Source organism: Nanorana parkeri, unplaced genomic scaffold (assembly GCF_000935625.1).
Source record: "Nanorana parkeri isolate BGI_ZX_2015 unplaced genomic scaffold, ASM93562v1 scaffold32, whole genome shotgun sequence".
NCBI classification, from domain to species: Eukaryota; Metazoa; Chordata; class Amphibia; order Anura; family Dicroglossidae; genus Nanorana; species Nanorana parkeri.
This window is the reverse complement of record NW_017306300.1, coordinates 1,762,193-1,787,928: the sequence shown is the minus strand read 5'-3', so window position 1 is coordinate 1,787,928 and position 25,736 is coordinate 1,762,193. Positions and strand designations below refer to the sequence as shown.

General features: G+C 39.9%; 1 protein-coding gene across 1 annotated transcript in view; it reads left to right on the top strand.

Annotated features, from left to right (window-relative positions):
• The window catches only part of PCDH15 (protocadherin related 15), a 553,205-nt gene that overhangs the window by 127,276 nt on the left and 400,193 nt on the right, over positions 1-25,736 (top strand). The window contains exon 8 of the mRNA XM_018568452.1: positions 9,380-9,518. Within this exon, the coding sequence (XP_018423954.1) occupies positions 9,380-9,518 (139 nt within the window). The remainder of the gene's footprint in view (positions 1-9,379; positions 9,519-25,736) is intronic.

Below are 25,736 nucleotides of genomic sequence, written 5' to 3'. Positions count from 1 at the left end.
TTGATAAGTCATTTATTTTAAAAAAATTGATTTACCTACGTAATTCAGTTTCAATCACAACATCCAGCGTTGTCCATGACGACGACTCAACAAAATAAAAATAAAACTATGAAAAATAGAAATACATTTTCTTTTTTTAACGACGACAACAGAGTACTGAGCCGTGATTGAGCAGTCAGGTCAGGTGCAATGTGTTAGCCAACTAGGGCTTCACAAGGCGCATTGCCTTGTGGGGCATTCAGCGATCAAACAGACCGAGGAACGCCCTTATAGTTTGTGTGTTTGGCGAACACATGAACTAGCGATGTTCAAGTTGAACTCACATTCGACACGAACATACGTTCAACTCGAGCATCCAGCCCAACACTAATTATCAGTAGGGAGCCTGGAACCATCTTTGTATCAGGTAGGGGAGCAGGCAGAAGCAGTAGTGGTCTGCAGATAGCTCTTTTTCTTGCTTCCTCCATTTCCACTGGGACTGCCATCTGGGCTTAACCACTTGAGTACTAGGCTATATATTCCACTTCATTACCAGGCTTTTTTCCCCCATTTCCAGCTCTGTGAAAATTACTCAGTCATGCAGCACTGTATCCAAATTTCTTTTAATATAGCTTTTAAGACAGATGGGACTTGTTTGGTGGTGTTTATTAACAACTGAGTACTTTTTAATATGTGAAGGACAAAGAACACATATTTTGAAAAATATGCCCCAGTATTGTCTGTGAAGGTTCTTATTCATCCAGGTCAAGCTATATTTGTAAAAAATCATTCAAGGCAACTGGACTTGCTGTACTTTTCTTGAAGACGATTCACTGGTCATACGACCAGCTTTCTTATTTCAGAATGGCTTGTACAAAAATGTTCTGGGCATCAATATGGTGAATGTTGCTTCGAACAACATAATCTGTTAATCATAAACAGCATGGAGTCAGAGACTTCATAGAGGTAAGGTGTTGATTTCATTTGCATAATTGGAGCTAGCAGGTGTTATTTTCCATTTCAGAGAGAGGTGTTAAAACAGCATTGTGTGTGGCAGACAAATTATGTCTCACCCCCACCTATATGCAAGGTTGGCTTTTCCATTTTTACAAAAAAAGTCAATTCATGTAAAAATGGAGACATTTAGGACATGCAGTGCAGCAGTCAGAGTGCAGGGGTCAAAACTTATATAATGCACAGAATAGCATAAAGATTTCAGTGGTCCTTTTAGTGGTCCTTTTATGGTGGTAGTTGGTGGTTCCTGCCCCTTTAAATGGTGATCGTGTGTTCTCACATAACCCACCTGTGTACCCCTCTTGCTGCTTATTTGTGGTCAGTGTGATCCCTTTTTTTCTATGGTCAGTGGTAGCAGTGTTACTCACAGAATTGACAGGGGGAATGCTGGAAGAGGAGGAAAGGAGGAGGATTGGGTGAATTGGTGGCAGGCTCTCAAGTGTAAACACAAGCAGTGTTTACATTTGTGATGGCCAATCACAAACAGAGGTCTGTGCCTTTTGTCTGATCTGAACTGTCAAATCACACCTCGATCACAGAAATGTTACAGGCACACTGGCTGTCCATGCCTTTTTTTTTCCTGCAGTGCCATTTATAAATAGCACTCCAGAAATACACATCAACCTCCCAACCTTTTTTTTAAATAATATTGGCCATTAAACAGCTTTACCTCTTTGTGGACAGGGGGATTTTTCTGCCCACACTTGCATAGTTCTGGCACTGCTCAAAGTCCCAACAGCAGATTTAATTTGCTCTCTCTACTTCATCATTGAAACCACTGACATCACTTGGAGCTGACCACTGACCAACAAGGTAAGGGGGTCCTTCACCTACTAATCACCAATGTAAGGGAGAACTTCTCTACTAACCCACCAATGCAATGGAGCATTTCTTCACATAAAAAGTAAGGACTTTTTTCATTGATCATCAATTTAACCAGTGCACTTTATTAACCACCAATGTAAGGGAGCACTATTCCACTGGCAAATAATGTAATGGGGACACGTTATTGACTACCAATGTCACACAAGCACTTGATAACCAATATTAGGAGGCACTTCTTTACTGATCCCCAGTGAAGTAGGTAAACCTCTCCGCTGACAACCAAAATAACAGAGCACTACACTGACCAGCAAAATAATGAGGGGACATCACAGGCCACTAATGTAATGAGGCACTTCCTTGGCTATCAATATAATGGAGAAAGTGTTTATAGGCCACTAATTTAAGTGGAGAACTTCTTCACTGATGATCAATGTAATGGAGCACTTCCCTAACTGTTAATGTAATCTGGCATTTTACTTCTGGCCACCAATGTAAGGGGGTAGCAAACATTGTCACCAGCACACCAAAGAGAAGTTCAGCAAAAAGCCCTTTAATGACAAATTGCCTTTCAATTACAAGCACTTTCAGGGTCCCGATAGTACCCCTTCAGGCACGCTCAGAGAACCCAATGTACCCAATGCACTTCTCAATTGGCCACCAATATACTGTGTACACTTACCACATTGCACTTTTTCTGCTTCTCTAATCTCTACTGACTCTAATTTCTCCACTAATGAGCAATGCACTTTAACGACCCACAATGTAACAAGGGTACCTCCTCACGTCATAGCAATGCCACCAATCTAAATAGTAGCCAGTGAAATTCACCGACCATTTGTCAGGGCAATGAGCACCTCCCCACTGACTACCACAGGTCACCAAGAGTACCAGTAGACAGGTGTCCCAACTTAGGTGGCTGGCCATAAGTGCTAAAGAGAGCTGAAATGCCAGTTGCTGCAGAGATTCCATTAAATATTGTGATTTCTGAGTGGGGACAGGGTTGAAAATCAGAATTTTGCTATAGGACACTGTAGTTTATAGTTAATTTCCTATAGCAGGTCAGCTAGTGGTGGTGACAGGACATCTATAACACTGGAGTCTTTATGTATTAGTGGTGTTGGATAGTGATGATGTAGCCATGGGGAATTTTAGACAGGCTCTGATACCAGGGTTTGACTCGTGTTGATAAGAAATATTTACATTGCAGGGGTGGCATTCTTATAGTAAGTTCACAGACATACTGTTAATGATTTCTTTGGAATTAGACTTATCGAGGGATGTGGATATTTATGGCAAACCCAACCACATCTATGTCTGTGAGTGCATTTTTTAAATGTTTTTAACTACTTTACAAGGCCAGTGCAGTTTTGATTTTTTTGATACTTTTTTATTGGTATACATAGTATATTAACAACCATTGAACATATAATGCAATACTATTTCCATAGACCTGCAAGCAGCATAAAGTGATGAAAAAATTACTATTTCCTAGCTAGGGATGGCAACTGGTTCTTTAACAACTGCAGGTTTCCGGAACAAAAACTTAGGATTCTGTTTATCATCCCAATAAATATGTCAGGTTACATGATGTTGGGGCTATTAGTTCAGGGGTGGCATGGTGGAGCAGGACGCTTCCCCGGACCTTGAAGTGAGTGACTGCTGCAGTAAGGGTGGGAGCAGAAAGATGGGAAAGGAGAGAGAGATCCTGGTAGTGAGGGGCTCTATTATTAGAAAGACAGGTAGGGTAATCTGAGTCCAGGACCGTGAACATCGAACAGTCTGCTGCTTATTGGGGGCTCGTGTTCGGCATATTGAGGAAAGGGTGGACAGATTACTGGGTGGGGCTGGGCATGACCCAGCTGTCATGGTGCACATTGGTACTGATGACAAAATTAGAAATAGATGAAATATGCTAAAAAAAAATATTTTAAGGACTTGGGTTCAAGGTTAACGAAACGGACCTCCTAGGTAGTATTTCTGCAATACTGCCAATACCACAAGCCACACCAGAGAGGCAGAAGGAGTTAAGAGAACAAGTTGCTGCAGAACTAGTGTAGGAAAGAGGGGTTTGGGTTCATGGAGAACTGGGCTGACTTTTCAGTCAGCTACAGGCTCTAGGGGAGAGGAGAGTTGCATTTGAATGGGGCCGGTGCAGCTATACTAGTGGAAAAAATGGTTAGAAGACTGGAGGGGCTCTTAAACTACATTATGGTTTAAGAGCCCCTCAGGAGCCCTCAGGAGCCATTAGTCCCTCACCTTTCATCATTGGAATAGAAACACTCTGGATGCCAATCCACTTCAGATATACCTGCTGACACTCCAACTGGAAAGTAAGTCACCACCTATATGAGTGTTTATTGTTAGCCTACCAAGTTTAGTAGCATGCACCTAGGTAGTTGCGCTCCTCAGCCTTTTTGTTTTATATTATGGGGGGAAGGGAAAGGAAACAGGAGTGACATTTACAGAGCAAGGATCAAGAGGGCTACCTAATATATAGGGGAAGAATTGATAAGGAACAGGAGGCGTGGGGTAACCTTATTGATGTGCAATATAGTAGGTCTGGAGGAGGGTAGTTGTGATTCAGAAATTTACAATAACGGACTGCATAACACTAACTGTAGATAAAAGGGTATGCATACAAATGCTAGAAGTCTAACTAACAAACAGGTGGACCTTGAACTTTTCTTACTCAAGGAGGATTTTGACTTTGTGGGAATAACAGAAACATGGCTGGACAGCTTGCATGACTGGGCAGGTAACATAGATGGGGACAATCTGTTTTGGAGGGACAGGGTCGCTAGAAGGGGAACAGGGGTATGCATATATGTGAAGAGCAATCTGCAAGTGCACATGTGTGAAGAAATCACTGATGGAAAGTTTGATGGTCCTTGTGGCTAGAACTAAAAAAGGCAGAGGTAAATAGTAAACGGATTGTGGGGGTATGCTATAGACACCTGAACATAGAGGTGGATGAGGAGACTCCACTCCTATCACAGATTGAATTGGCCGTGAAAAATAGTAATGTTATTATAATAGGGGACTTCAATTATCCGGACATTGATTGGGGCTAAAGGAACTGCACACTCAACCAAGGCTTGCTGTTTCCTGAACTTATTGAGGGATAGTTTAATGGAACAGATGGTAGAAGTCCCAACTAGGATGAATGCAGTATTAGATCTAATAATATCAAATAACACAGAGCTAGTTGCAGACATAGCATCTCAGGAAAACTTGGGTAACAGCGATCACAGGGTAATCACATTCACAGTAGGTTACAAAAAAGAAAGGGAGGTTGATTTGACAAGAACACTAAACTTCAAAAAGCTAACTTCAACAAGCTGCAATCATTAATGCATGCTATCAATAGGGAGCAACTATTTATAACATAGAACAATGAGGTTAAGTGGACTTGCTTTATAGATATACTAAACAATAGCAATAGCCAGTGCATACCATTGGGCAATAAAAATAAAATAATAAAAGCTAAACCTGCATGGCTGAATCCAAAGGTGAAACAACTTATCAATAAAAAGAAACTAACTGCCCTGGAATGCGCTTGGTGTTAACAAGGCCTAAGCCAACAGCTCTGCAAATCAAATTTGCAGTGTATTATGGTCACAAGATGGAAATGAGGAACATAGAAAATTCAATCTAGTGGCCATATTGCATTGAAAATGTGCAGAGCTGTTTGGTGTGTGAACAGTTTATAAACAAACCTTTTAGTGTCTCTGAAGCAACCCTGTTCCTACAATAAAAAAGTTCAATTATCAGTCTGTAAAAAAATACATTTTAATACTTACCTTTCTGGCAGGGGCAAGCAAAATACTGGCTGTTTTGAACCACCACTGGTATCCCAGATGTGTCAGTTACCTAGTCATCCAGCCAGATGTTAAGATTTCTTTTATGCGCCACTACGTTACTATTGTGTCCTGTCCTGCAGCCTGTGCTCCCCAGTGCACAGTAGACATCGTCCTTCAGGTGAACTAGTGATAGGGTACTGCACGCTCTCTATCTATTAACCATTGCTTATAAATCTGTGAAATCTGTGAAAAGCAAAAAAATAATAATAATTTGGATTTTTCTTGGCAGAGGCATGGGTTTAACCTTGCAGATAATTTTGAATATGTGACTACTCCCAGGTTCCCAGTCTCATCACTGGCTGTAACAGCATATTTAACATGAAACCCAATATACAGAGAGATGTAGTATTGTGTGGAAGATCCTTCTTAAGCCACATCTACAATGCTGAAGAAAATGTTTGATGATATTAAAGTGACAGGCTATTATAAGTTGGATCCTTGCCATGGTGATTCCAGATTGCAGTCTCATGTGCCAGGCAGGTTCTTTTTATAAAATGTATAATTTAATAAAAAATATATCTTTATAAATAGGCCCCAAAAAGTTCAGAATATATTGAAAAACATATAATCCAAATATGCTAAATATAGTGGAAAACATGAATCCTTTTTTAATTATCATGAGTTAAGCTATATTCAAATGGCATTTTAAAATTATATTTACCTAGTTTTCTAAATCATGATAGAGAAAATGAAGATGTTGTGTGCAAACAGGAAAAATATTCTCATGTCATTGCTGTATAGTAGAGTAATTAACATAATTATGTATTTTTGTAAACTATTGGGCACAAGCAAAACATTAAAACCTTTTTTTGCCATGCAATTTTGTATCATTGCATTACTTAATAGATCTCAAATGCTGTCATCTTGATTACAGCTTCAGTGATCATTAGTTAACAGAGAGTCAAAGCAAAATTTTAAGTACTCATCTACTGGAAGTTTGTCAAATACACTACCAGCTTCTTGTCTCAAAAATCAATTCATTAAAATTAATTGGGTGGTTGGCAATATATGAAGTGGTGAAATTAGAAAGCTCTTGGTTTACTGATTAAATGGAGCCAGTTAATATATAAGAACAATATATCCCCATAATTTAAAAAATATATCTCAGAGACCTCCAAACAATAATTGATTTTAAACACCAAAGGACAGAGTATTGATTCAGCATACTTTTAATACTAAACAAAAGGATATGTGATTGAATAGATCACTCAGTGTTTTACAGTCCTCCAATTTCTAGTATTTGTCTCTTACATCCTTGCTCAATCAAGCTTGTTTATGAAAACTAGAGCAGAGGAAAAATGACAGTTGTCTATTCCTAGCAACAACCAGGTGTTCTAGATCTTTATCTAACCTGCACTGTAAAACAAAGCATTTGAATCTGGTCCAGGTTTAATGGGCAGCTCAAAGTTCCCTAAACTCACTTGATTATCTCATCTATGGCACACAATGCAGTCAAAATTTAATTTAAGCTGTAATAAATAAATATATGTTACATGTAAACATATGTAAGCCAGCTTATCAACCAATATTCAACATTTTAATTACCATTTTTATTGCATATGGACTCTGTGCTCAGTTGTCACATTGATCATATTCAATCATTTATCACCATACATGACATACAGATTCTGCCTGCCCTGATAGAAGTCCAGTTTGTCCTGTACATGAATTGTCACAGTAGATTGAATCATCGACCTCTGGATTCACCTATTCTATTTAGTTGCATGCATTACATCCCACAAACTGAACTTACTGTTAATGTTTTTTGCCTAGATGCTGATGGCAATATAAAGTATTGTCCAGCAGAACTTTTTGAAAACTTTTTATTTGGGCTATGGAGAAGCAACTGTATAATCATACAATCAGTGTCCTATAGGTTTTTGGAATGCTAGTCAAGTTAATAGCATTGCATGCAGAATGCAGCTTATTTGCAATTGGTTATCTGATAATGCTTTTTAAAGTGGAAGTCTTTTTTTAATTATTGCTGTCAGGCAGGTTTTGTATGACAGAAAACTGTAGAATTATCTTCAGCTACAGAAACTTCTACCTGCCTGTCAGCATTTTCAATTTTTCAGTAGACCTAGCAGCTCATACACAGCTCCATGTATAGACTCAGCAGAATTCTTGCTGAGATGAAGTAACTTCAATTTGAATATGTGGGAGTTACGTCATTGAGGGCCCTGGCCAATCAAGTGGCCAAACACTCAGAACCCATAAGAAGACTGAGACGAAGATTTTGACAAGGCAACTGGGTCATGCTCAGCCCCTCCCAGTAATTTTTCCACCCAGTCCACCACATGCTGAATCCTGGACCCAGGGAGATAGCAAACCATTCAGTTGAGGTCATCCAGGAGATACACTTTTCTCTTGGTCCTCTGAATTATAGAATCCCCTACAACCACCAAATGTCTAGGCTTTCCTGCATTACCCTCAACACCCAGACTACATGGGTTGCTCTCTCAGCTGTTAGGGGTAGCAGCAACATCTGTGTTTGCCACCCTCACATCTTCACCCAACTTAGCAAATTTGTTTGGGTGCTCAAACACAGGACTGGCCTTCCATGAGCCCCTGCCACTCCCTCTAGTTACATTAGCCCAGCTTCCTGCCCGATCAACCCCATTAAATGCCTGATCAGTGAGCAGTAGACTCAGTGATAAACTTTAAGTTGTCGAGTCTCCTCAGTGTTGCAATTTTCTATTCCAGATCTCTAATGTGAGCCTCCAGGAGAACAACCTTCTCACATCTCTCACAGTGATATTCAACCTGGAGCTGTGGCTCCATTGGTGTTTACATGTAGCACAATGTGCACTGACCCATACTAGCATATATTATTTACAGGAAGTTTAAGATGTTACTTACAGGTTAAACTCCAGTTTTTTAAACTCCAGTGTTTAAACTCCACTTAGTTCCAGCCACTTTATTCAGAGGCCTCTGTGGGCGAGTGCAGTGTGATTTTAGCACTTGCTTATATTACTGCTTTAAGAGACACCTGTGATCAATTAACCCCTCCCCATAACCAGAGAAGTGCAAACCAGAGAGAGAAAAAAAGTTACATAAAATTATAAAAAAAAATAATTAAATACTGGCACAGAGAAAACACATATTCCAAAGACAACACTAAGCACTCAAGGGGGGTAATTCACTAACCTAAACACACGCACGCACTATGTGCGTGTGATTTTTACACAGCAAAACGTATTTATCAACCAAAAAGTCTCTAAAAACATATTTCCACTAATGCCATATATGGAAAAATCATGCACATGATGCATATATAATGCTGCTTCACAGTTTAGACAAAAATGGTTAGCTCATGCATTTACATTCCTGCATTCATCAACACAAGCAACACAACATAGAGCTAATTTACACAACACCACCTTGCAAATTCATGCAGGGCTTTGCACAACACACCTGCTGGGTGTGTACACACTACAAAGGTGTTTAGATTCCACCCATAGATCATGCTGGGAGGGAACACACTACAGAGGTGTATACATGTTCGTGGTGTGTTTATAAGGTTAGTAAATCAACCCCAAGGTGTCCCAAAAAAGAAGCACAACTCCACTGTTTCAACTCTACTTTGTTCACAACCCTTTGTGTGTTCTTGGGTTTGGATACACTTTATATATGCATAATTCCAATCTAAGTAATGAGCTGTAGTTGTAATTACCCAAAATATGTTTTGTTTTCTCTTCAAGACAAAAGATCCCCAGCTCTATCTGTATTTAACAGACTACAGTACAGTGTTCGCCGTAACCTCATCAGGAATTACTCGCCATCTCACGCTGCTTCAGCCAGTTGACCGTGAACGTCAGCAGATTTATAAATTCTCGGTAAGTACCTTTATGCTCCTCATGTTACATTCACCTGTTCATTGTGCAAAAGCAGAACATGTTATTGGGATAAGTATATTGACTTACAAACCAGGTGAACTGCTATATCACAATAGTTTTTGTTTCATATTTAAATCTCTATTGGAGGGGGACAGGCTCAACTGATATTGGCAGCAGTGAACCCTGCACGACACAGCAGCACCCAAGAACAATTCAAGCAGGTTTGTCGTGCTCTTCTGCTCAGCAAGGCAACAAACAAACCTGGTTCCATTGCAGAAGGACTTTGTGCAACAAGTCTACAGCATAAGATATACACAAAACATCTGCTTGTCCAAGCTACTAATTGAACTTAGGTCAGGTTCTAACTAACAGGGTGTCCCCTAATGAGTTCCCAATAACAAACAGGCAACACCTACCTTTTAGTGTTCTGTCAGCATTTTCACACAGTGGCTACTCCCATAGCAGAACCAGCTAGAGTCTGAGCCCTGAGCATCAGTCAGCTCACATATATAAAGGCTTGTGTAGAATTGAGACTAATGAAGAGGTCTGGTTAACAGGTTAGATGTGAACCTAACAATGGAGGCTTTATGCCACTCAAAGCTCTACAAAGCCTCTGGGCTCCAGGACACAGAACAGAACATATCAAGCTTCTGAGAAAATAAAAATATTGTTTTCTCCTTGTCAGCCATACCCTCTAGTCCACTTACCATGTGTATTTGAGAAACCAGTCAGTGCCTCTCAGTATTTAGCTGATCAACAAGGTCTGTGATTTGTCTGATTTGCTAATCAGTATCATCATCTCCAAACACTATGCATATGCTCTTTAAAAACTAGGATAAACATAGTCTAATGAAAATCACATAGAAGAATGTGTAGCATACAAAAACATTTGAGGTCATAGGAAGCAAACTGCCTTTGGGATTACTAGTGGATATGACAATGTCACTGCCTCACTACCCTTTGCGAGAGCAGTAATGTGCTATAGGACTCACCACTGGTAACTGAGAAGGCAGAACAGTCAGCTTGGACAGTAGGTGGATTACCCATGAGATTATTTTGATACAAAAAATGCCACATGCAAGATGCAGTACACAATGTAACCAGTAAGAATTTTCTTTGTAGTGGTATGTATTCAACAATAATTTATGCTTACATGGGTTGTTGCTTTAGATTTAGACTCTCTATTTGTCCGGTGACTACTGTGACAGGAATGAAAATTAAGGAAAATCCCAAATTTTGAGCTATCACCAGATTAGAAAAAGAAGTGAAATCTTCCAATCTGTGCACATGTTCCAGTAACAACTATATAACTATCTCTTCTATAAGATAATTTTTCATACTTCAGAGAGGTTTCTTCTCACCTCCTGCTGTGTATACAGGACAGGAAGTGATGGTAAAATCTAAAAAATTAGTAAAACAGGGTTTTATCTATTCCCTACTTTAACCAAAACGACAAATAAAAATTTAGCGTTAGATGTACGTTAATGTAAATTTACAAAACTAACAGTGTTTTGTGAAAAGTTTGTATACCGATAATATTTCTGCTTCCTGTGAAGTTGCAATCTGTTCCTGGTATACTGTGATATTATATGTTAACAGAAGGCACATTTGATTGAAACATTTGTAAATCTATGTTCAGGCATTTCTATGCTGGATATTACTTTAAATATATGACTTATTTATAGTCTGCGTTCTAATCATATTGGTATATTGACTCTACTTGATTTATGAGTGGCTGCTGGCACAAATTGCTTCTGTGTGTGGTTAATCATTGCAGGATCATCATTTGTTCAAAGCTGAAACAGAAGGAAATTAGAGCTATTGCTATAGCTGTAGTATGAAGTATATCATCTGAGGTACTATTTATAATTTAAGGAGAAACACCCCGTCATATGCTCTTGCTTTAAGTGTACCAGTACAAAAGGCAATGTTACTGCCACTGTAATGGAATACCAAGCACCTCCTCCTCTTAAATTACAGCTAAGGACTCTTGTATGACTATATAACAAAAAGTACCACAATGAATTACTATGTTATACACAAGTATCACAAAGTAAACAAATAGTTTTGCTTGCCTTCCCTGACTGAACCAAATCCTTCTTTATTTGTTTCTCACACTCTTCCCTCCCAGACACTGTGGCACACAGTGGGAGGGTTTTAGTCATGAAGACAGTGCTCCCAGTCCAGAAAGCAGTAGGCAGAACTAGGTGTGGTCAGGTCTTAAATGACAAGGTGCTGGCCTGTGAATCAACAGTGACAATGCTAATTAGTACAATGCAGGCATAGTTTACATGTTAGTGGCAACATGTTTAGAAGCAGTGCAGTATTGTTGCTGCACCATAATAGGAAGCTGCATTAGGTGGACTTCACTGGCATGCTCAACATGTGTTTCTAGGATTTTGCAGGGGGGGCAAGAGATAAACTGAAAGTGCAGATACACTTGTAACTAAGTGATGCAGCAATTTGTTTTGTTTAGTTCAACTTCAGTATTTCTTTTGTTTTTCTATAATGCAGAGGGAACCCCTAAAAAGCTGAAGTTACATGCCGGCACATGAAGTCCCTTGCTAGTGTGTTCATGTTGTAGTGATTTTGCCATTGCTAGACATTTGATCTGATACTATTAGCATTAACTGTTATTACTATAATTTGTCTTTGACAACAGAATAATTTTAAATGGCCGAGTACAAGCTGTGATAAACTGCTAACCCCCAGTAGTCTTATACCTTTGTGCTGTGCATTAGTTCAAAAAGTATGTGCATGTTCTTCAAAATATTTATGGTGATTGCATTTAAATGCTTGCAATTCAGGCAGGGCTATTCCTGAGGCAAGGCCACACCCTATAAATAGCAGATACAAGACAAAGTTCTTCCTTTGCCTTACCACCTCTTATCTGTAAGGACAATTATGGACAATTTTTAAAAATGGGCAGGATTTAATAAAAAGCAAAATCTAAATATTTGCAATGTATCCGCAGTATTTATATGAGCAATGTAGTTGTAGCTAATCTAAATTGGCCCTCATATGTATGCATGTGAGATAGGGACCTTATATTGTAAGCTGCTTGAGGGCAGGGACTGATGTGAATGTGCAACTATGTGAAGCGCTGCATACATTTTCAGTGCTATATAAATTCCTGTAATTTAAAAAATAGCTGTTAGGGGGTAAAGGTGAGACATTTTGCCATCAATTGAGGCAATATTTACATTGCTCCTTTAAATGGCATTGAGGCTGAAAATGCTTCTGCCCTAGCCATGCATAAAGATGTAGATACTGCATGTATGTAGCAGCATACACATGCGTGTCCAAATAATTATGCATGCTTCTTTTGCACTAAATATGTGTGTACTTTTCAAAGATTGGGGTCATTAGGAATAGTTGCCAGACACCGTTTCCAGTCAATTGAGAGTAATATATAGAAACTATAAAACAAGCAGAGTTCCCCTTAATTAAAGAAATCCCATATTCGGAGCTGTCTATAAGTAAAAAACAGGCTATATATTTGTATCAAAATTTGATGAAAAAAGAATTTAAAGAGTAATAACAGATATAGAAACACCAAATAACAAAGACATCTAAAATCAATTAAAATGAAACCAAGCCTCCCTGATATGGCCCAAAGTGTCAAAAGTGCTGATAATAATGTAATGGCCACCAAAGTGGTCGAAGAGTCACGGATTTTTTGACACAAGCGCTGTGTTTGAAGAAAGAAAAAAATGGATGTAGGAGTATCAAAAAAAGAGATGTACTCACTTATGATGAAATTGCATGATAAGGCAGTTCCTGAGAAGGATGATATCGAGTGGGTAATTAGTTTGTCCACAGAATTTGCCTCGACGGTCCTTTATTGAATTCCAGAGGATCGCATCCTTATAGTGTTGTATGCACACTTCAGGGGCTGTTGCTGATCCTCTATACTGGCTTCCGCCCACCAAGTGGTGACAACTGGTGTATTCCGTGATGAAGATGAAAGGCTTTTATTCCACACGTGCGGCCGCACTGGGAAAAGCAAATGAATGGAACTCCAGAATAGTATATCACTCACGTGGCGGGGCGGGGGTCTGTCAGCTTTTCCGTAGCTCGTCTATCCCTCCCGTAGCGGGTCAAAGATCTGCCAGCGTTCGCTCAACAGGGACAAGCAGGGTACACTCAGTATGCAAAACAGGCTGCCGAATCCACTTCTATTGTGGTGTAGCTGAATTTATTCGTAGCTATTATTTTGAAAAAAACTCCAAACAACCGGCGCTGTCAGCAGAGTAGTTGATGGGCATTCAAGGAGAGCTCGATACACGTTATCCCTAAAGCGTTTCTTCCCCGAAAGACACAGGGGCTTCCTCAGAGGGACGTGTGATATATAGAAACATATGAAATATACAAATAATGCAATTTTGCAATCATGAATACATCCACAATTCAAACTGAAGATGCACTAATTATGTATTTTATGCAGACCCCTGAGCACAGAGTGGGAGAGAGAGAGTGCATAAGGTGTCATTCAAGTGTGTTGCAATACAAGGAACATGTTCATAGTAGGCGAGAGCAAAGTGACTCATGAGCTTACATATCTTCTGCTTCCCCTTTCACTTTCTAGTCACAGAGTGTGGGTAGAGAGGAGACCCGTAAGTGAAAATAAAACTTCAGCAGAGAAAACTCAGCTTCCCTCCTCTTCAGGCAGGGCTGTGTTGTGTGGCAGAATTGTGTAAATTTTAGGACTGAATGCACAGAAATACACATACTTTTGGCAGGTAAAACAGCTCTAATTTTAATCCTTCATCCATATATTTGGTGTATTTGAAGATAGAGGTAGCATTTAGGTAAAATCAGTTGTGCTGCATTGTTATGTGTGCCTGTGCTACTTACCCAATGTTAATGCATTGCTTCATGCTGCAAATATTTTACTTAGACTCTAATGCCTGTAGGGAAAATTTAAATGACTGTTACTCTTCATTTTCATAGTCTGAAAAAATCATTATACCTAGATAGATTAAGCTGCACTTCTAAACTTGCCAGTCAGTAATGTAAAGTCTTTCAAACTCATATTATCCTCAGTAGAATGTCTAGGTATTGAATAGAACATTTAGCGATTTTTTTAAATTGGATCAAGTGAGCATCTTGGCATAGAATATTATTCCCAAGCTTGTGATGTAATGCTTAAAAATACATTGTTTCTACTAAAAATAGGTATTTAAAGCAGCTTTTAAGGAAATTATAAACTGTGAATATAAATTAGGTATATAATGAAAGAAAAACAAAATACGATTGGTAATAAAGAGACTTGGCCATGCATAGAGCAGGTTTATTTGTCACAGCAGGCTAATTCTGAATGAAACTAGCTTATCAAATGCATGGAGGTGTCTATATTGGACAGAAATACTAAAGAGCAGTGGCAGAAAATGTGTCATCTTAAAGTGACACGGTATGTCTAGAAATTGAGCCTGCCAATTAACAGATCTAATTTCAAGGAACAAAACATGGTTAGATAAAAAGAAATCAAGTAAATAATTCTAACAAAATTTGTCACTAAGATTGTTTTGGAATTTAGTGTTGGTAAACGATATAATTTCTATGGAAATATTTTTGTAAAGTAATAATATATTACTGCTTAGGGTAACATGATACAAAGACATTATAAGCTAAAATGCTTAAAAATTTGTCACAGTTTATCTCAGTGATGGGTGTAGTGAGCCGTTAAACTATCCAAAAAAGCAAATGACACTGTCAGTGTCTGTTACACATAGACCAAGACTCTGTTTGTCAAACTGACAGCTGATCACAAAAGCTATAACCACAATAGTGTGCACTGGGAGGACACTGCAGTCTGTACTTGGCAAACCTTGTAGACTTCACTGAAGCCCTGCAAGTAGGGGGTTCAAGCTTTTTTGCAGTCTGAAGCAAATTTTAAAATTATATTCCCATAATGTTAACACAGTGTATCTTTGAATAATCTCTACTACATTCCTGTGTGTTGTCTACATATCTGGGAACTTGGGAGACTTACTAACAGGAAGATAGTATGGAAATAACGTTTTACTTAACAATAGAATAATTTAGGCAATCCTTTGCCTCCCCCATTAATCTACATCTCCCGCTGTAATACAGCACAGAGTACAGCTGACCTGTCCCATTTCCCTCTCCTTCTTTTAGTGTCAAACAACTGCTCTGGTCTCCACTGTGACTTATGGTTGTTGTAACACTGATGTCTTTATTTCAATACATTGGCATAACAACTCTGCTATTTGGTTTCTTAGACTAATGCCTATACACTTGGAAACTGCTTCCATTGGATATTCACCACTGTATGGGTGAGACTGTTTCATATATATGCACAGCTTTGCTGTCATTGATATTATTGGAGGTTTTGCCACAACAGGGGCTCATCATGTTGGCCCTTTAGGACACCCTAGTGCAACAGGGGTTAGTTATGTGCTCATCCATGACGGACTGTGGAGAGACAATGTTTTGTTTGATGCAACCTGGTAAAGATCACTTAAGAGGTCCACCTTTATTACATACCTCAGGTTACACATTAGTCCTGAAAAAAACTTGTACCCTTCTGTTTACATACAGATGAGAGATATGTTATCTGTGATGGACACAAGGGCTGCAGGGGCTGTACAGCAGGGTTACCTGGAGACTTGGGGGAGGTGCGAGACGGGGCTTGCCAGGGGGTGGGTTGAATTATTGAATGTAGCCGAAGCATCTGGAACTATGGGGTCTATTCACGAAGCTGCTGAAGGATCTGGCCGTAGCTTCGGCCGATCATTCGGCTAGCTTCGGCCCCAGGACCCCTTCTGTTCAGTAGAACTGAAGGGGTGCTGTACGGGCTATTCACAATAGCCCGTACAGCTCCCGATCATGGCCGAGCGAACGTATATGCATCGGCTCGGCTGAACCGTGCTGAAAGCCGAAGCTGGCCGAGCTTTGACAGCTGGGCAGAGCCAGCCGTGATCTTACGGCTGGCTCCGGCCACTTGCAGTGAGATCAGTGTCTGGGATACTTTTGTCCTCTGCCTGACTGTGATCAAACACCACACCTTCCTGATCACAGGCACAAAGACCCAAATGGACACTGATAATGCTAAGATAACGGTTTACTTGCCCTGTGCATTATGGGTTTACTACTTGGTTTGTAAATTTCTGTAAATTTTGAAAAAAAACAGTTTCACCTATATTAAATAATAAAAACATTTAATAATACCCAATTTTTTTGTACATTATAAAACACGGGGTCACGTTGGGTAAATAGACACCAAACATGCCAAGCCTTCAAATTACAAAACCTCAAAAAACGACAATATCCAAAATTGGCCATAGGCGATGCTTTACAAGCTTTTAATTCTCATCAGTTTAGTGTTATCAGTGAATGATGGCCCTAAAATTATTGTTCTTACTCCGATGTTCGCGGCCATATGTAACATGTGTGCAGCAATTGTCGCTTTCGCGTGTTTGCGCACCCGACACGTATTTACATGTATATATGCATATACGTAGGGATGGGGGACTTTTTGGTTTTTTTTTTTACATTTCTTTATATGTGACTTTTATTTTTAATTTTTTTTACATTTAATGTTATTGCTATCACATAGGGGGATAACAATCCCCCTATGTGATAGCACAGGCACACTGACAGGTCCTCTTTATGGAGACATTAGGGGTCTCTAAGACCCATAATGTCACCCTGGGACCCCCCAAAAAAAGCAGGGAAAAAATTACGTACATTTACGTGATCCCGCCGGGAAGGATCCACCGTCCTCTCGTAATTTTACAATGGGCGGACGGCAAGGGGTTAAGATGAATATTAACAGGATTGGATGTTATAATTTCCTCTTTATATGTTTCACTGTTTTGAATGATACATTTTGCTTTGAATGCCTGTGGCAAATGTATGAAATATGTTGTTTTACATTTTTTGTTTATCATATAATCAACATAGTTCATAGTATTTTGCTGTAAATTACATTAACTGAAACTAATGGGCAATAAAATATTTGAAATGCAGCAATTATTTATAAATGTTGATGTCCAAAGGCACAATGCAGAAAATAGTCTTTAAAAAACAACAAATATCCAACAATAAGTAAACAATTAAAAAAATATATAACCTTTGCAATGGGGCTAACTCTGCACTGCAAGGGTTAAGTGCTCATTCTGATCTAAGGTCTAAAATAACAAATACTCACCTGAACCTTAGACCCATGTGGCTGTTAGATCAGCCCCTGCAGCCTTTCTCCCCTTCGCTCCAGCAGTCTAAGAACCCATGAGTCAATAGGGGTGATTTACTAACCTAAACACAAGCACGCACTAGGTGCGTGTGATTTTTACACAGCAAAACATATTTATCAACCAAAAAGTCTCAAAGCATATTTCCACTAATGCCATATATGGAAAAATCATGCACATGATGCATATATAATGCTGCTTCACAGTTTAGACAAAAATGGTTAGCTCATGCATTTACATCCCTGCATTCATCAACGCAAGCAACACAATGTAGAGCTAATTTTCACAACATAACCTTGCAATTCATGCAGGGCTTGCACAACACACCTGCTGGGTGTGTACACACTACAAAGGTGTCTAGATTCCACCAATAGATCATGCTGGGAGGGAACACACTACAGAGGTGTATACTTGTTTGTGGCGTGTTTATAAGGTTAGTAAATCAACCCCAATGTGTCCAATGCAGTGTATTAGACTTAGGGATGCTGTGGGACATTTCATCACTGGAGAGGAGGAGAGCGGCTACACATACTGGTCTAAAAGCCAGGAGATTCTGAGATCCAAATGAATATTTATTTTGTTATTTTAGACCCTAAACCAGAATGAGCACTTAACCCTTGCAGTGCAGGAGTAGCCCCACTGCAAGCATTACGTTTTTCTCTGTCTAGAGTTCTTCTTTAATGCAATGCTTTCTACTAAGTGACTGCTTTAAATTCAGTACCTCCAATCTTAATAACTCATATTGGTAGTGACACCATGTTTAAACTCATCTGTCAATACAAATCTAATAAACAGGTAAAACATCTAAGCACAACATTATCTATAGCAATGCTGAAGTAAAGGCAGATGGTTTGCTAATGCTATTAATGTAATCTTGCACCTTGTTCTCACCTATGCATGCATGCATGCATGTGAAAATGACTTGAATATTGGAGATTTGGATATATCCGAATCTCTGAATGAGAGAAATGACGAATGCAAACAAATCCGAATTACGAAATTCATTAGCAGTAGTATGTACAAATTTTCGGTCCGGACAAATTTTCATTCCAGCAAAGTGCCATAGACAAAAGGGAAAAAAAATGACTTTTTATTTAAAGTCCGCAGAAGGAAAAAAAAAAGCGTGACGTGGCCCTCCCGAGGACTCGCCGCAAAATTATATCTTTGGCCAGAATGTAAACAAATAGGTGGACGTCACAGGGCTCATTCTGCCCATTTGACGTTCTCAGCTGTCATAACACAATAGCATTCGGGAGCTCCCGAATACTATTCGGGTATGTGAGCTGAGGTGTCATATGAATAGTATTATGACACCTCGGCTCACAGACCTGAATGGCATTCGAGAGCTCACAAATAGCATTCGGGAGCTCACAAATGCTATTTGTGTTATGAAAGCTGAAAATGTCAAATGGGCAGAACGAAATGTTATTTTGTGGCGAGTCTTTGTTCGTTTTTTTTTATTTCGGCAGGTAGGCGGGCGTTATGCATTGTGATTGACGCTGGATTACATCGATGGAACCATTTTTTTAAAATAAAGGAATCGCCAAAAATTTACTCTTTTTTCAATTAGCCAGGTGAAGTCTGCGGTGTTAAACCCTCTTCCCATCCAGGCCATTTTTCAGTATTCAACGCTGCAGTACTTTGACTGACATTTTTTCTGTCATGCAACGCTGTACTGAAATTAATTTTATACCATTTTTTGGGGACAGATAGAGCTTTTTTTTGGCGGTATTTTATCACCACTGCGATTTTTATTTTTTACTATATTAAGGAAAAATTACCGAAATGTAAAAAAAAAACTGTTTCCCTATATTAAATGATAAAACATTTATTATTACCCAATTTTTTGGTAAAATATAAAAGACGGGGTCATGTCGGGTAAAAAGACACCAAACATGTCAAGCCTTAAAATTGCGTACCTCAAAAAAACGATAATACCCAAAATTGGCCATAGGCGACGCTTTAAAAGCTTTTACCGCTCATCAGTTTAGTGTTATCAGTGATTGATGGCCCTAAAATGATTGCTCTCACTGCGACGTTCACAGCGATATGTAACGTGTGTAGCGCCATTGTCGTTTCCGCGCACTGGTGCACCGGACGCATATTTACTTTTATATGTGCGTAAACGTGGGGGTGGGGGACTTAAACATTTTGTTTTTTTTTTTACTTTTTTTATATGTGACTTAACTTTTTTATGTATATCTATTTTTTTACACTTTTTGTTATTGCTATTACATAGGGGGATAACAACCCCCCTATGTAATAGCACAGGTACACTGGCAGGTCCTCTTTATGGAGACAGTAGGGGTCTCTAGGGCCCCTAATGTCACGTGGGGACCCCAAAAGAAGCAGATGAAGCAGAGATCTGCTTCATCAGCTTATTTTCTCTGGCTATAGCAGCCAGATGACTGATAGATGAATGCGGAAGTGATATAATACACATCACTTCTGCATTCACAGCACGGAGGGAGATCAGCAAGGAGCTGATCTCCCTCCCTCTTCCTCCTGACGCCCTCCCAAGCCGGTCCCGGGCCGCAGATGGGGCAGCGGATCCCGGGATTGAAGGTGAGGGGTCATGAGAGGGGGGCAGCGGCACCAGCAGTCAAGGGGGGGAGGGGACCACGCAGCCAGCAGATATACATGATCGGCAGGCTATAGAGCCGCCGATCATGTATGTGTTAAACAGACGGTAACGGCTCTAAGCATTGCACGGGTTTTTTCTGCCCATGCGTGCGCGAGCAGAAAACAAATGCCGTCTGGAGACGGCAACCCGCCAATGCAGCTGTGCTGTCCATCCGTTTTTTTTTTCAACGGGCGGACGGCAACTGGTTGAAGTACTTTTTTAAAAATTGTGTTGTGTTTATTTACATTTTGGTTTAACCCTTTAAGTGAATGAGTAGGGGTACAAGAACCCCTTACTCATTCACAAGGGGTGCAGCATGTGGTTGTTTGCTTAATTAAATGGGTACCCCAATGCAAAGAAGCTCCCCTGCCTGCAGACCCCCACAACCACCGGGTCAGGGTTGTGGGGAAGAGGCCCAAGCATTTTTTTTATTTTTAACTTGGGGAGGTACCTCCTAACATTCTTACTAGACCTAAAGGGTCTGGTATCAATTGGGGGGAACCTTACCCTTTTTTTTTTCTTCTGTGGACTGTAAAAACAACATTTTCTGGCCTTAATCTCGATTGATGCTGAGAAGGCTTTTGATAATATACAGTCCTCATGGCTGCTAAGAGTCTTGGAGACAATGGGGTTCTCTGGTCCTTTCCGGACGTTTATTCAAACTTTATATGCCTCCCCCTGTCCCCGGGTCTACACCTAGCTTTCCGTTAGCTAAGGGTACCAGACAGGGATGCCCCTTATCTCCTTTATTGTTTAATATTGCCCTGGAACCGCTATCACTCCACTTCCAAAGAACTTCTCGCATCTCAGGAATCCCTTTTAACACACTGCAACTTAGGATTATGCTATTCGCGGATTACATAATCCTATTCTCCTTTAACCCAACACGAGATATCCCTATAATCCAAGACGCTTTTGCCCACTTCCAGAAATTCTCCGGCCTCACCATAAACATATCCAAGACAGAAGTCCTTCCACTCACCCCTCTAGCCTCCCTTTCCCTCTCACAGCTGAACACTTTTAAGATTGCCACACACACTATTAAATAGCTTGGACTACACATAGGCAAAACACCATCGTCCCTCTACAACCTAAATTACCCACCCCTTTTCCAAAAACTCCAGAAAGAATTACACACCTACAGGGACCTACCTCTGCCTTTGTTTGGCAGAATTCATCTTGTTAAAATGATCCCCTTTGCTAGGCTACTATACCCCTTACAAACACTCCCTATCCTATTGAAGCACAAAGATGTCACTGCTCTCAATAAGGCATTCCTGCATTTCATTTGGCAAGGGAAGAAGGCCAGGATATCCCTAAAGAAACTTAGTCTAGCCAGAGAAGAGGGGGGTATGGCCTTTCCAAATCTCAGACTCTACAATTTGAGCTGTCTATTACGTCATTCTGTAGATTGGGTGTGCTCCACGTCACGATATTCCAATTTTTTATTGGAGTCTGACGTGGTGCACCCCTGGAGACTCCCGTCCCTCCTTCATTGCCCCTTCTCGTCCCTACCATCCCCCATCCGCACTAACATTCTCTTACGTGACACTATTATTGCATGGAGGGAAACACACAAACTTTTGAAACTGAACCCATACTTCACCAAATACTTACCGCTTAGGGGCAACCCCTCCTTTCCTCAAGGAGAGGATTACGAGGTCTTTGCTAGATGGGAAGGCAGAGGAATCTCACATTTTACCAACTTTTTGCACACTACCCCTACTAGACTACTGACCTTCGCTGAACTTCAGTCTCTCTATGGCTATTATCAGTTCCTGTAGATTGCTATTCGACCTACGCCCTAGGACATACCACAACGACCGCATAAAGGTCATGACTCTGATCTCCTACCTAAAAGGGGAACCAAGGGCCTGGGCCGAGACCTACCTCCAAGAGGATGATGACCTGCTGGATTCATTTCCCCAGTTCCTCGAGGCGATGGGCCTCCTGTATGAGGACGCCAGCAAGCAACTGACGGCTGAATCGGCTATAAGGGGCCTCAAGCAAGGTAGAAGACCGGTTGAGGATTATATAGCCGAATGAAAATAATAAAAATTTTATTTAAAAAAAAAAAAAAACATTTTATTTTTTTACTTTGCTGGAACGTAAATTAGTTCAAGTACAATGGAAATTTGTACATACTACCACTAACAAATTTTATCCGAATCCCAAAACGAATTGACATTCGGACCTGAATCCCGAAAAACAAAATAAACTAAACACATTTTTTGCAAGGGCACAGGTCTAGCAGCCATGTCTTGTCGCTGGTAACAGTTCTCTCCAGAATACTCTGATTTTTTTCATACCATCGCAAGAACTGAGTCACAACCTCTACACACCGTTGCTTGTGCAGAACAGTAAGATGTTCAGGAACCCATTTCCTGCGGATCCATAGCTGATATCCAAATGTGCAGCCAAAGAATGCGCATTTTGGCACATTTTTCTTTGATGGTGCAATCTTGCAATAGAGTGTCCATGTTTCTGTCCACGTGACTACCACTCGACTAAGTCCAAGTGCTGTACTGCATAAGGTCGAACTATCCATGTATCTATATGTAAATATGCTGCATTGCTCAAACTTCTCTCTGTTTTATAAATTGCCTTTACTTTTTGATTCTCCCTCATATATTTCTGCTAAGACTACACGTTTAAAAAAACACATTCTTCTATCATGTTTCTGGAATTACTGGGTCAAGAGATTCAAAGCTCAGACAGCGTTTACAGTAAACGCTACTCAGCTGAATAATTCTACACTTTCCATTTTGTGTTTTTCTAGCAAACAGATTTTGGTTTTAGGCTTTGACACAACTTACTTTATAATGCCATCTGCAATTGCACACGTTGCCATTATCTACCTCGTCTTATTACTTTTTGAAGAGTGACACTGAACAATAAAGTTGACAGAATATCACTCTGTCTCAGTTTTTGGCTGACTTTAAAACTAAGAGAGTCAAATGGGATATAACTATGTGTTTAGCTGACACTCCAAGCTTTTTTTTATGGCCTGGTATAACTTTTCACTCAAAGGAAATCTTTCTTAAGAAAGTCTTTGAGCTAATTATTGCTAATTTATCTTTCTGAAAATGCAAGTTGCCTGACTTTCATCTTGATTGTCATACTGACTTTTGAAAGTTTCTAATAAATGGACCAAAAAAAACATTTGATAAGATAAGAGTTATGACTTAACCTGTCTTTCCTGGTTGTCATACTTGTTCTGGCCAAGAAATTTACAAAGTATTCAAGCAAGATGCTAAGCCCACTAGTCATAGAACTAACAAGTTAAACATGGATGGTAGCCCTCATATTTCCCATGTTGTCATAACAATTGGGTAGTAGACCTATTTGCTCTGATGCTGCTTTGACGGTCCCTATTATAATGTCTGATTTGTTACATCAGTTACCTGTGTTTTAGCTTACTTCTAGATGCTAGAGCTCTTAAAAAAGCATTAGATCCATTAGCATGCCTTTGCCACTCTGGTTGATGCTTTGTCTATCTAATGCCTGTTTTTATAACGTGGTGTTACAAGATCATCCACCCAACCTCACTTGTTTCTTTCTAAACCGCTAAAGTTTTGTTTCTTAGCTTGTTGACTGTTTTCCAAAAACATAGCCTACTTAGAGAAAAGTAAATTGAATCTCTGACAACAATTTACTTAATCTGCCTCTATATTCAGGTCTATAAGGTTTGCATTGGTCAGTCCACCAGTATTTGATGTCAATATTTTCCAATTTGTGTTCTTAACTGATTTATTTAGAGTACATTCAGAAACTTAGAGGAACTCTGGGAATCTAAAATGTTACCTGCTCGTTTTGGTCTACGGGCTCAAATAAAAAAATATACACACCTCCTGGTTGCTAGACCAGTCCCCACAGCCTCTTGGTCCCTGGTCTTCAGTCCAAGGATTGCTGATGCCATCAAGTCTAATGCAGTCTGTTTACCTGCATTAGATGTGAGGATGCCAAGGGACATACCACAGCCAAAGCAGAAGGGGAGCATATCTTCTATATTCCAGCACCTAGATAAAAACAAGCAGTTAACCTGTGCAGAATGGGTGTAGCTCAACTCTAAGGGTTAACCTTTTACATTCCTGGAGTCCTTCTTTAAATAAAAATATTTGTTGTCTGCCCCTCACAAGAATAATACCAGTGTAACATAAACATACAGGCTGGTATCCCTATAGCTCGAGGCAACCATGGAGCTCGAGGCAACCATGGGCTGCTCATTTGCTGGCACCAGCTAATTTACCCTTTTGCATCACCAACAAATAGTAGCCCCATTCTTTACTCTTGCTACTAGTGCCCCCAAGGAAGTTGGTACAAGACAAAGAACAAGGATTACTAAGCACAACCTAGCTACTCCCACGGGTAAAATAAATAGTTAATCTCACACTGCCAATTTATTATAATATGTGATCTTTAGATCAACATAAAGGATGTGTAGGTTTAATGTTTTATTGTAGGGAATCTTGTATCTGAACCACAATTTAAAGTTTAACAGTAATTTACTGAATATACATGTAAATAAAACCAGTACTCATGCGTATCATTCACCAACAGGTAAGGTACTGAGACTTCAGGGTTGATTTACTGAAGGCAACTAGGCTGTTCATGTTGCAAGGGAAGTCACCCTTTAGTGTAGTGAATTGGGAGAAGTTCTGATTAGGTATTTTTTGCCTAATCATTCACTAAGCTAAAGTGCAAATCTGCTTGCAAAGTAAACAGCCTTTTTGCCTTTAGTAAATCAACCCCATCAAGTACTAAGGGTTCGCAGGATTCCATATTGTGGTTATGTCAGCAACCACTCAGAAAAACGTTGAGGGATTTGGTTTTTGCACTGAAAAGTTAAAGAAGAATTTGAGAATATTGAAACTTAACATAAAGCTATTGATAAAAGAAGTGAAATACATTGGGTTCATGCACTAAAGGGGATTAGGCTGTTGACTTAGCAAAGTGAATGTTAATTTTGCCAGGAAATTTTTTTAACTGGCAAGCTTGTTGAATGGAGTGTCAAGTGCAGTGTGTAAGATGCGGATTAGAGAGGCAGTAGAGGAGACACTTGTGAAGTGGAGGAGCTGTCTACATGCATGGAGCAAATGAGGTGGTAAAAATAGTGGATTGATAGCTGTCAGTTGAAGGCTAATGTTGGATGCCAGGGAGGATGTATTGTGAGCAGAGGGTAAATGGTGTCTGAAGAGAGGGCAGAGGTGAGCTGCAAAGTTTGCACTGTATCCTGGGGCGCGGGAATGGGCCACGGAGAGAATGGAAGGAATGTAAATAGAGAGATGAATGCCCTGTATTTGGGGTTTGGGTGAGGTGGCCATGCAAAGCGGTGTGACTTGGAAGGGGGGGGGGGGGGGGGGATGGGGGGAGAGGGGGTTTT